This window comes from Alexandromys fortis, unplaced genomic scaffold (genome assembly GCF_014885135.2).
Source record: "Alexandromys fortis isolate MF-2015 unplaced genomic scaffold, M_Fortis_MF-2015_v1.1 scaffold_40, whole genome shotgun sequence".
NCBI lineage: Eukaryota > Metazoa > Chordata > Mammalia > Rodentia > Cricetidae > Alexandromys > Alexandromys fortis.
The window spans coordinates 13,806,721-13,820,188 of NW_026067966.1; the positions used below are offsets into that span (position 1 = coordinate 13,806,721).

Here is a 13,468-nt window from a genome sequence, read left to right on the forward strand (position 1 = left end):
GGGAAATGGGAGGCTGGGAGGAGGCGGAAACTTTTTTTTTCCTATTCTCAATTAAAAAAAAAAAGATCAGTCAAGCTAAAAAAAAAAAAGAATAATGGGTCAATATAAGTTATAAGAGCTAATAAGTAGCCTGAGCTAATGGGCCAATCAGTTTTATAACTTATGGAGATCTCTGTGTGATTTTCTCTGGGACTAAAGTGCTGGGGGACCGGGTGGGACAGAAATCCTAACGAGCCCGGCCCTCATGTTACACCTCAATAAACAGGAAGTGCATTATGTTGTTTTCATTGGTTAATAAAGAAACTGCCTTGGCCGGCTGATAGGGCAGAACTTAAGTAGGCAAGGAAGACAGAACTGAATGCTGAGAGAAAGGAGGCAGAGTCAGAAAGAAGCCATGCATCCACCGCCAGAGTAAGACATGCTGCCAAAACTTAGCTGGTAAGCCACTGTCACGTAGTGATACACAGATTAACAGAAATGCATTAAACTAAGATGTAAGAGCTAGCAAATAAGAAGTTAGAGCTAATGGGCCAAGCAGTAATTTAATTAATATAGTTTCTGTGTGGTTATTTTGTAGCTAAGGTAGCCGGGCAGCCGGGACGAACAAGCGGGCTTTGGAATTCACACAACAAAAATTAATGTAATAAACATATTTTAAAGCTTAAAAAAATCCACTTCTCACCTTAGCAGCTGGAGAATTCTTCATCACTGCTGTCAAAGCTTGAATTGTTGATACAGCCAAACAATCTAACCGCCCCTGAAATACCTAACAAAGGGAACAGCAAGAAATTAACAAACGTACTCAGGATTTTGTTCACATGGAAACCTTTGTTCTGAAAACCTGAAGAAATAATAACATGCATTGTATTCCTCTTTCTACCAGATGGGTTGTTGAAACAATATTATCTGCAAGAAAAAGTTTCTTAATTAAGAGAAGATACACCACATGTCAAGAAGAATGAAGCACATTCACTTAATATTAACTTTTCTGAGGGGGAGGGGAAAAACAAACTTTACACATGCCTTTAAAAAATAATGGACAATCTCAAGAGGAGAGGAGGGAGGTCTGCAATTAGAATTTATACTATGCTTTAATTTCCCTTTAAAAATACTTGAACTTACTAGGCTTAAATAGTTAACATGTAAAATGAAACAGCTTAAATAACTGTTTTCTTGGTTTCCGAATTCTGTACAGAAATGGAAATGATATGGACATATCATTGTTAAACAGGCATATCTATTTCTATAAATAATTTGAAGCAAATGATGAAAATGAAATGTGTATATATAAGTAGTGGTATGCTTTGGAGAAGACAATCTTTCATGTCAAAAGTTTTATGGAAGAATTAAAAACTCACTTGACTTTTATTTAAGATTAATCATAATTATAATATGCATTAGCTATCATGAGATATTCTCCTAGAGAATAAATCAATAAGTACCATCAATAATACTAAAAAAATAAAAATTAAGAAGTTAAAAATTTAACATGGTTGCTTTATAAGACTTAACTAACCTTTGTAGACTTTATACTAGAAAGCTGGGGTTGTAGAGATGACTCAACAGTTAAGAGCATTGGTGCTCTTGCAGAGGACCTGGATTCAATTCCCAGTACCCGCATGGCAGCTCACAACAGTTTGTAACTCTAGTCCTGGAGGTGTGATGACCTCTCCTGGCCTCTGAGTGCACTCCACTCTCACACACTGAGAGACATACTTAAAAATGACTATGATTTAAAAATAAAACATGCAATATTATTATGACCTTAAGCTAGTCACTCACATAATAACATTCTCTTAAACTCTTTAGCTCTTTAGGTTTACTAAGTTCTATTACTTTTTTGTGTGGTACTTAGTCTAGAGTCCTGACTTTACACAAGAAAACATCTGTAGTAAACTATAAATTTAAATTCTGTATACACAAGATTCATACGAATAAGATCTGTGGTGGACTTTGTTCAAGAACAAACTAAAAAGACCTCATCATAGCTACTTTTTAAATTACCATAATCTTTTGTAAGAAATTATAATATATTTAAGAAGCCCTTAAGAGAGTATAAATAGAAAGAATCTAAAGCAATAAAGAGCTCTGTGAATCTCTATTTTACACCCATAAATAGAAATCAACAGATTACAATACTCTTTTTCTACAGCTCAGTAAACGTAACATTAAGTGGTGTAGGGAGCAGGCCGCTTGTTTGTTCTGGCCGCCCGGCCAGCTTACATCCGAATTAAACACAGAAACTGTATTAATTAAAACACTGCTTGGCCATTAGCTCTAACTTCTTATTGGCTGACTCTTAACCCGTTTACCCGTCACCATTAATCTGTGTATTGCCACGTGGCAGTGGCTTACCAGAGATTCTAACCAGTTTCCATATCTGGTGAAGGACCATGGCTTCTCCCTGACTCTGTCTCCTTTCTCCCAGAATTCAGTTTTGTCTTCTCTACCTACCTAAGTTCCATCCTATCAACTAGGCCAAAACAGTTTCTTTATTCATTAACCAATGAAAGCAATACACAAACAGAAGGAACTCCTACACCAATTAAAATAATTTTAACAAAAGATATATAAATTCTCTAGCAAACTATGTTGAGGAAAAAAAGCAAATTTACAGGTAGGTTTTTGGTTTTTCCCAAATTAATTTACCAAATATATTTTGATATTCCAATATAGGGTTGAATTTTGAGAACAGAAAAAATAAAATTGTATGCTAAACTAATATTCAAGGGGCTCATCATCTTCTTCCCTTCCTCCAAGATTCAGGTTGTCCATTAAATTATAATCATTATGTCAATAAGAAGCAAAGAATCAAGATATTGACAATGACTGTGCATATTCAGAAACAACGCCCTCATGTCCCAATACACCACAGTGCTTAGAAAAAGAAGCCCCTCGAACAAAGGCATCACCAGGTGGGTCAACAGTGATACTGGGATCCATTCCTGTACTTTTTATCTTCCCAAATTGAAAAAAGGCACACATTAACACAGAATTGTAATGAAGGTTTATCTTTTAATTGTAATAATCCTCAAAAATAAATAATTACTAGAATCAGAGGGGTTTTTTTTCTTTTTTGGAAAAATAAGAAGAAAAGCACAGGAATAGTTAACCCATTGACTGATTCTGGACTTCAGCTGAAACAAGATGCAGGCTTTGTAGATACCTGGTCCTCACTTATCTCTGTCAGTAATTGGTTGGCAAGGTCTTTCTCGTTCTTGTCTGCTACCATACTGTGAGCATTTAAAAATAGCTGTTAAAAACAGAGACAAGAATAATGGAAAAAGAACATTAAATTGTTACCTAAAAGTAGAATGAGGTCCAACTGGAATTTCATGTCTCTTGAAAACTAATCCAAGAATCCACATATGAAGCACATTCCTTCCAGAAATAGCTGCTTTCTGAATAACAATTTTACTGCAGTTTACACAGTATATAATGGCTGTAGATATGATTCTCCTTTCAAACTCACAGTAAGAACTAACAATAGATTAATATTCCCAAATTATTAAAGAAACAAGAAAGAATGACACTCAGAAAAGTAAACTGCTACTGAGCTAGAGAAAAGATACTTCAGTAAATAATGATGTGAGTAAGTTTATAAAATCCTACTAAGCTAACATTAAAAGGAACTCTTTCCAAAAATACTTCTCAGAGTCTCAAAGAGACTAATATATAGCTTGACAAAGGAAATCAGTGTACAGCACTGACTGCCCAAGTTTATCTGACCTCACATCTTGTTAAAAAATATTCTTCACCTGAACCTACTTCATATTTTACTTTGTAGTCTCTAAAGGAAACTGGGGAAATCTCTGGCACACATGGTATGCTTTAAGTTTTTTTAAAGATTTGTTTACTTATTTACTTGTTTGTTTGTTTGTTTGTTTATTATGTGTACCTGCATGTGTACCTGCATGAATCTCTCCCTGAAGGTCAGAAGAGGGCACCAAATCTCACTAAAGATGGTTGTGAGCCACCATGTCATTGCTGGGCATTGAATTTAGGATCTCTGAAAACGCAGCCAATGCTCTTAACCTCTGAGCCATCTCTCCAGTCCCGTGCTTTAAGATTTTTAAAAACTTGTTATCATTATAGTGGATGCATATATGTGCAGGTATAAAAGGAATGAAGGCATATGCCACAGTGTACATGTGGAAGTCAAAGGCTTTAGGGAAAAAGTTCTCTCCTTACACCTTTACATGAGTTCCACAGATCAAACTCTGATAAATGGGTCAAACACAGATCTAACACTTGTCATTTGAGTGAGAAATCCCTTTACCAGATGCGCTGTACCACTGGCCCATGACTATTCTATTCTACATGAATCAAAGGCATTAGGTACTTTACTTTTAGTGTCTTAACTCAGCATCCAAAAAGATTTTGGCTTCTGTCAACTCAATGGGGAGAAAGAAACTTCAAATGAAAGTGAAATGGAGAGAAAGGTTTATAAAGAAATTAACAGCATCCTAATAAGTAATTTCTTAGAAAATAATGTTATTTCAGAAAATAGAAAAAGTTCAATTACATGTATAAATGAGAGTATAAACTGGGCAGCAGTGGAGTGTAATACTGGATGCAACAGTATATGTAAAGCTTAATGCAATAACAGGCTTTGGAAACAGGGCTTTGGAATCAGAGACCTTGATTTGCATCTTGGTTTTATTCAACTTCTTGAATATTTGAATTGAATTTGTACTACCTAACCTGGCAAAATCTCTAAACGATCCTTAGTATCATTAAGAGTGTGTATGTGTGGTGCTAAAGCTCAAACTTAGGGCCTCATGCATATTTAGGAAGGTGCTCTACAAATGAATTATATCCCCTGTTCTTTGCTACTTCTACAAGCTTATTTATCTAAAATGGGACAATTTTATCAAATGATTCTGCAGGTTAAGCGATATATAATCTATAGTAGTTTATTTACATGTCTACCACACAATAGGGATTTAAAAAATGAAAGCCAATATTAGGAGGAAAATTATATATGATATTGATTTCTTTATTACTCAAGTGTAAAGGAATGGGGATGCTCAGACAAAAGTAAAATTAAGTAGTCTCCAGGGTCAGGTATATAACTCACTAATAAAGCACAACCCTAACAGGCAAAGGCCCCCAAGTCTGATCCTTACTATCACAAAACAGAAGCTAACACACCAGCCTACACAAAGAATTTGTTTGTTTTTGTTTTTCAAGACAGGGTTTTTCTATGGAGCCCTGGCTGTCCTGGAACTCACTCTGTAGACCAGGCTGGCCCTGAATTCTGCCAACAGAGTGTGGGTTTAAAGGCATTCACCATCACTGCCCAGCCCACATAATACTGTTAAAGTTCTTAGTCTTAAAATAGAAAGTATAACTCTAATAATTTAAGACCAAAAAAGCACAAAATTTCAGCCAAGATGAGGGTTTTAAATCCTTCCTATTACTAATGACAGGTTGTTTTTTTCTTATATTAAAATATCACTGAATTATCAAAATGCATTGTACAAAACTAAAAGAATTACCAAAATATTCAACATTCATCACATCTAACCATAAGTCTAATATATGATACCATGCAATATATATTTTACACATATATAAGAAGTTTATATTATAATGAAACTTAGATGCCAAAGACAAAAGCCTTTACACAGGTTCTTGGAAAATGAACACATATTGAAATTGGTGACTACCATACACAAAGATGCCAAAGAAGCTACCAACAGTATAGGTCAACAAGTGGATCATTATGTAAAAAATACTTGCTGGACAAGCACAACAACCTAAGTTCCATTCCCAGATGTCCTCTGATCTTTAGATGCATATTTTGGGATATGTGCACACATTTATATCACACAGATACACACACACACATATACACAGTGAGTTTTCAAAGAAAAACTACCAACATCAGTCTAAAATTTTCCACCAATGCATAAATTATTTCTGCTACTTGACAGCTTTAATTGGAGTATTTCCATTGAGTATTGATGTTTAAACAGTAAAATCATTTGATTGTGCATTACTGCATAAAACAGACTAAATGATTTATTAAAAGTAATAACAAAATCATACAGAAAGAAATATGCAATTCATTTTGAAACTTAACAAGATTCCAAGTATTTTTATACATTCAGAAATCCTAACTATGTTCATAAGATGTTTTATCAATAAACACTATAATTGTCACCAGGCAGCGGTGGCACACATCTTTAATCCCAGCACTCGGGAGGCAGAGGTAAGTGAATCTCTCTAAGTTAAAGGCCTGCATGGTCTACAAAGCAAGTTCCTGGACAGTGAAATTGTAATACAGATAAACCCTGTCTTGAAAAACCAAACAAAACAACAAAAATTAAAAAAAAACCCAAAACTTATAATTGTCTTATATTTAATACACAGTCAACATTTGATACTAGTTAAAAATCAATAATCCTGAATGAGAAACAAATTTGTAGTAATTATATATTATAATGAAAACATGAGTATAAAAATCCTAATTCCAAAAATTATTAGATCAAGAGTTAGTAATTTAACACCTCAGGGCATTATTTCTTCACTTATATAATGAGTAAATTTGAAAATTTATTTTAAAGATTTAATTTTAATGTTTGAAACAATTACTGCCTGAATGGCGAAATTTCTTTAATGTTGAGTGTGGAACCCTTATGCTTCTGGTAGGAATATTAATTAGCACAGTCTAAAGGGAAACCGTATGGACATATCTCAAAAAACTAAGAATAGAACTGTTATATGATCCAGTTCTCCCACTCCTTGGTATATATCTAAGGAAATAAGATCAATGAACAAACGACACTCGCATGCTTGTTATACTCCTGGACTATGTACAACAGTTAGGAGAATAACCAGCCCAGAAGTGTGTCAACCATCGAATGGACAAAGAAAATATGGCACACCATATAATGTGGTATTAATGTTAACCTAAGGGGCAAAAAAATTTAAATTCTGTCACCTGAAGCAAAGTGAATGAGATATAATACGAAACACATAGACAAGTGCCACATGTTCTACCTCATATATGGAAAAACAAACAAACAAAAAAGCAATTGATTCAAGTAGAAGAGGAACTACTGAGAATTCGGAAGGATGTGGGGGTGTTGACGGCAAGGGCAGAAGAATGGATAAACATGATCAAACAGCAAAGATGGTCATAAGTACTACATGAAACCCAAATGGAGAAAACAACTGAAAGGGAAGGGACTTGTCCAAAGGTCTGGCTTTCCCTCCTGAAAATCATTTCTTCTTTGGTATTTTCAATTTCAAAGAAAAATGTAGTAAGTGACATAAAATATTTAACTTTTTTAAAGCTAGCACTTGGGAAGCTGAGGCAGGTGGATTGCTATGAACTTCAAAGACAGTCCCACAGAAAGTTTGAGGCAAGCCCAGGTTATAGAGTGAAACCTACCTAAAGAACAAGCACAAGAGCTATAACTATGAAACATGGCTGTCGTGGAACAAGTATAGTCATGTGCTACATGACGACATTTTGGTAAATAACAGATCACTATTTGACAGTGATCCTACAAGATTCTATCACTTGGTGAGTTATATCTATCTTAGTTTGAGGAAGTACACTTGGTGATGTCCATCCTGAAGATGTATTTCTTGGACTGTATCACTCTGTAACACGTAACTGTGAGGTCATCATTCTGGTTAGCTATGAGAAAAAGCACTGTTCATACTAGACTTATTCATACACTAAAGAGAAGTTCATCTTGGCAAATTTCAGGGTGAGGGTGTGGGGATTAAAGACATGAGCCATCAACACCTGCTAAATCCAGATTCTTTTAATAATCACGAGATAACTTACTGATGCTATCTTCCTAAGTGAGAAAGTCATACTGTCTTTACAATAAAAGTGTTTTATAAATATTTCTGTTGTGCATTTTCAGCTCTCTATAATATTTTTCACATAAATAATACTTAAAAGATATAAGGTTTAAAATAAAACACAGGAGGTAAGAAATGTCGACTAACCAGTATTCAGGAGTTTTGGACAACTTCTGAAATTTGTATTATTACAGACTTCATCAATATATTAAATGCATTTTCTGCTCTATTAAACTATATTATTATTATAAAGTAAGAAATGAATATTAAAAAATTCAAAGATATATCGTTTTACAGTGAGAAAAAGAAAAATCCTTACTGAGGAATATTAGAATCAACCAACTGTTTTCAACTAGGAAGTAGAAGAATTAACAGAAAGATATAAGATCTATGGTGCAGTTTCATTTCTAACCTTTCTAAAAACTGTTGATAACATCTTAAATCCATGGGCATACAATAAGAAGGGCAGAAACATTAACTGTTGTGCCCTCACTCTCTCAAACTGTGTTACAAGTATAAACTGGTAAATAGTAACAACACTGAAAAGCAAACTAGTAACATGTACCATGAGCCTTAACAGTGTTTCTATTATTTTTCTAGCTTTCTATACTTTCTACTTAATTGCAACTTATTAATGCAAATTTTCCTACTTTTAAAAACATTTGGGTCTAGTCTATGCCCTATGACTACATATTCTACTAAAAATAGAGTTCCATTTATAAAACTTCAAAGTGTTATCTGAAGCTGGGCAGAAATGGGTCCATGCCTTTAAACCCAACTCTTGGGGAGCAGAGGCAGGTGGATGCCTGTGATTTGAAACCAGTCTAAAAAAAAGAGTTTCTGATTTTTTTTTTTTAAAAAAAAGAAGGTTGGGAAGATGACTCAGTGAACACAAGTGCTTGCCACACAACATGAGGACCTTGACCATATCTGTATGTTCTAGAGAAATTAGTGAATCAAGAAATCAGTAGTCCATGACTTTAAATGGTCCTAAATATAAATATATGTATCAATGTCTGTTGGAAAATAAAATATTTCCTAAACTAAAATATCATACACAAATATTCACATGAGCTTTACTACCTTCAGATAATTATAAATAATATAATTCTAGCTTCAATTAAGATGAAGCCTGTCCCCATGTAGACAGTGAGTAGATTGCTTTAACAGGTTTTTCTGAGCTTGGAGGATTTAAATATCTGCCTAGTTCCTGGACCAGAATGTATGAACTGAATGCTGCTGCCCTCTTCCTAGCCTAGGCTGAGTTAGTGAGAGTGTGAGAGGCAGAGTACCCAGTGATAACTACACACCATCAGAGAGGACAGCCTTGGCTGGAGTCCTACTTCTGTCCACTGGGTCTGTGATCCTGGACAGGGTATAAATCTTTGTGCCTCACTTTTCTCACCTCTAAGATGGGAAGAGGATATATGTAATATGCTAATACAATCAAGATAAAACTTGGCAATATAAAGAACTGCAAACACAAATTGACAATAAAATTTTTTGCAATGGCATGCTCAAATCTGAATCAAAACAAACCTTTGTTATTGTTTTTGTTGGTTTTTTGATTTTTTGAGACAGGGTCTCACTATGTAGCCCTGGCTGTCCTAGAACTCACTACATAGACAAATCTGGCCTCAAACTCCCAGAGATCCACCTGCCTCTGTCTCCTAAGCACTGAGATCAAAGGCATGCCCTACTAAAACAATAACATTTTAAAAAGTCATAAACAATGCCAACAAGATGGCTCAGAAGGATAAGGCACTGTTGCCAAGCCTGACAACCTGAGTTTAATCCCTAAGTCCTACATGCTAAAACAGAACCAACTCCCACACGTTGTCCTCTGACCTCCACATTCATGCTGTGGCACACGTCCCTGTACACAAATAAGTAAATAGGCAAACAAACAAATGTTCATAAATATAAAAAGTTGGTAATATAGTACCTTGCAGTTCTGTAGAAGTCGTATGAGATGTTCAAAGCAATTACTGTTAAGGAAAATGGCCTGAAGAACAGGCCTGACTGCGCAGTCTAACATGGCTGTGATGGTATCTATAAATTAAAAACAAAAATGACTCGTGTAAAAGTAAAACTTTGGGATCAAACATGTATCATCATCATTTTAAAGTTAGGCTTTGCAGTTGGCAGAACAGATGCAAATTAACTGGGAAATAGTGTAGATAAGAAACAGAAAACAAAAGTTGTAAAGAAAAGTGAACATTTTCATACTTTATAGTTCAAGCTAATTTAAACAGTACATATGACTGGCAAATATTTTTTAGCAAACTGCTTATTTGTTCTTTCATAAAACTCATCCTGTGTCTGATTAGCTATTAATAAGCAATATCTGGGGGCTGGAGAGATGGCTCGGAATTTAAGAGCACTGGCTGCTCTTCTAGACGTTCAATTCCCAGCAGCCACACGGTAGCTCACAACCATCTATAATGAGATTTGGTGCCCTCTTCAGGCATGTATATAAACATAATAAATAAATAAATAAATCCTTAAAACATAAGCAATATTTGTTTATGTTATTTACTATATGGCCTATGAAAACATAATATTTATCTCTCAGTTCCTAATGTGGAGATAATCCATTTGAAAAATCAAAGGATAGCTGACATGGCAAATATCATAGTTTCTAATAAAAAAAAGAATTCCATTCAATAGAGAATCAAACTAATTTTTAAGTTTACAACTTATAATTACTATCCAAAAAATAGCTGGGTGGTGGTGGTGCTCACCTTTATTCCCAGCACTTGCGAGGCAGAGGCAAGTGGGTCTCTGAGCTGCTAGCTAGCCTGGTCCACAGAGTGAGTTCCAAAACAGTTGAGACTACCCAGAAAAACACTGTCTTGGAAAACAAACAAACAAAACTATAGAAAATGACATTATAGCATATGAACTAAAAACTCTACAAAACTATTCTTTTGTATAAACAAATGAAATGAATCATTTTCAATGAGATTTTTATCTGCTATAGTTCTAAATTAATACATGTACATATAAATATATCTGCCAAATCATTAACTTTTTTTTATATCTAGGTGGTGAGACATAAAAACTTTTTTTGATGTTGTTTTTCTATATAGGGTTTCTCTGTATAACTGCCGTGGCTGTCCTGGAATTCATTTTGTAGATCAGTCTGTCCTCAAACTCACAGAGATCTGCCCGCCTCTGCCTTTTGAGTGCAGGAATTAAAGGCTTGCACAACCACTGCACTACTGAGATGTAAGATCTTTCATTTTCTTTTTTCTTACTAAGTTTCCTAGTTTAGTGGTAATGACAACATCTACCTCTGAAATGAGTAGTTCTTTAACAATCTAACACAGGGAACACAACAAGAATCATATAAAGTATTGATCACAATTTACAACATATGAACTGTCATTATGGGCTTCAACAATGAAATTTTAAAATCCAGTATGTCTGGGTGATATCACTCAGGATAGTGTTTTCTATTTCCGTCCATTTGCATGCAAAATCCAAGATGTCATTGTTTTTTACCGCTGAGTAGTACTCTAATGTGTATATATTTCCACTTTGTTTATCCATTCCTCCATTGAGGGGCATCTAGGTTGTTTCCAGGTTCTGGCTATTACAAATAATGCTGCTATGAACATAGTTGAATAAATGCATTTGTAATATGATTGGGCATCTCTTAGGTATATTCCCCAAGAGTGGAACTGCTGGATCCTGAGGTAGGTTGACTCCCAATTTTCTGAGAAATCGCCATTACTGATTTCCAAAGTGGTTGCACACGTTTGCATTCCCACCAGCAATGGATGAGTGTTCCCCTTACTCCACAACTTCTCCAGCATAGGCTATCATTGGTGTTTTTGATTTTAGCCATTCTGACATGTGTAAGATGACATCTCAAAGTTGTTTTGATTTGCATTTCCCTCATTACTAAGGAAGTTGAACATGACCGTAAGTGTCTTTTGGCCATTTGAACTTCTTCTGTTGAGAATTCTCTGTTCAGTTCAGTACCCCATTTTTAAATTGGGTTAATTAGAATTTCAAAGTCTAGTTTCTTAAAGTTCTTTATATATTTTGGAGATCAGACCTTTGTCTGATGTGGGGTTGGTGAAGATCTTCTCCTATTCAGTAGGATGCCTTTCTGTCTTAATGACAGTGTCCCTATATGGTATGTACTCACTCATTTGTGGACTCTAGCCATAAACCAAGGACATTAAGCCTATAGTTCACAAGCCTAGAGAAGCCAAATAACAAGGTGAACTCAAAGAAAAACATATATAGATCCTCCTAGGAAATTGGAAGCAAACAAAATTGCTGGGCAAAAGTTGGGAGCAAGGGGGTAAAGGTAGGGGTGGGGGTGAGATTGGGGGAAAGGGAGAGGGGGAGAAGGAAGGGAGAAGGGAAAGACTGGTGAGAGCTTGGGGGAGTGGGAGGGTGGAGATGGAGGAAAGATAGGAGCAGGGAAGAAGATATCTACATTAAGGGAGCCATTTTAGGGTTGGCAAGAGACTTGGCTCTAGAGGGGATCCCAGGTATCCACAGGGACGTCCCCAGCTAGGTCCTTGGACAGCAGAGGAGAGGGTGCCTGAACTGTCCTTGCCCCACTATCACACTGATGATTATCTCGAATATCACCATAGAATCTTCATCCCTCAACAGATAAAGATAGAGACAGAGACCATCATCAGAGCATTGGACTGAGCTCCCAAGGTCCAGTTGAAGGGCAGAAGGAGGGAGAAAATGAGCAAGGAAGTCAGGACCGCGAGGGGTTGGTCCACCGACTGAGACAGTGTGCCTGTTCTAATGGGAGCTCACCAAATCCAGCTGGACCGGGTCTGAACGAGAATGTGATCAAACCGGACTCTCTGATTGTGGCTGACAATAGGGACTGACTGAGAAGCCATTGATAAAGGCACTGGGACGTGTTTTTACAGCATGTTCTGGCTTTTTGGGACCCTAATCTATATGGATGCACAGCTTCCTAGGCCTGCATGTAGCGGGGAGGGCCTTGGACTTCCCACAGGGCAGGGTTCCCTGCCCTCTCTTAAGCAGGGAGAGGGAGAGATGAGGGTAAGTAGGGGAGCGGGAGGGGTTGGGAGGGAGGAAGGAAGTGTAAATATTGGAATGAATAAATAAAAATAAAAAATAAAATAAATAAATAAAAACAAAACAAAACAATCAAGTGTGTAAGATGACCATGAGACACTTGAGACATCTGATGGGAAATGGCAGGCTGTGGGTCTACATCTTATCTGGTGCTCTATTTCACACCACAAAAATTACTAAGAAAGGGGTTCTGGAGAGATGGTTCAGCAGTAAGAGCACTGTCTACTACTCTTCCAGAGGTCCTGAGTTCAATTCCCACCAAAAACATAATCATCCATAGTGAGGTCTAGTGCCCTCTTCTGCCCTGCAGGGATACATGCAGACAAAACACTATAAACATAATAAATAAACCTTTAAAAAAATTACTAATATAAAAGGAAACATTTATTTCTGTATTAAGTTATATATATTAATTAACGGGGAGGAGAGAAGAGGAAAAGCATCCTGGGGCTGGTGGTCACAAATATCTAATTTCCTTAATAGAAACTATTATTAACATTATTGTTGGTTTTCCTTATCCATTTTCTTTTCCTTTCTTTCTTTTTTTCCAGTTTTT

The 13,468-nt window shown here is 36.0% G+C and overlaps 1 protein-coding gene across 1 annotated transcript in view; it reads right to left on the reverse strand.

The window, feature by feature from the left end:
• Positions 1 to 13,468, reverse strand: part of Nbeal1 (neurobeachin like 1) — a 163,120-nt gene that overhangs the window by 106,280 nt on the left and 43,372 nt on the right. The window contains exons 10-11 of the mRNA XM_050154206.1: positions 9,773 to 9,879; positions 683 to 766 (exon numbers count right to left, since the gene is read on the reverse strand). Of these exons, the coding sequence (XP_050010163.1) occupies positions 683 to 766; positions 9,773 to 9,879 (191 nt within the window). The remainder of the gene's footprint in view (positions 1 to 682; positions 767 to 9,772; positions 9,880 to 13,468) is intronic.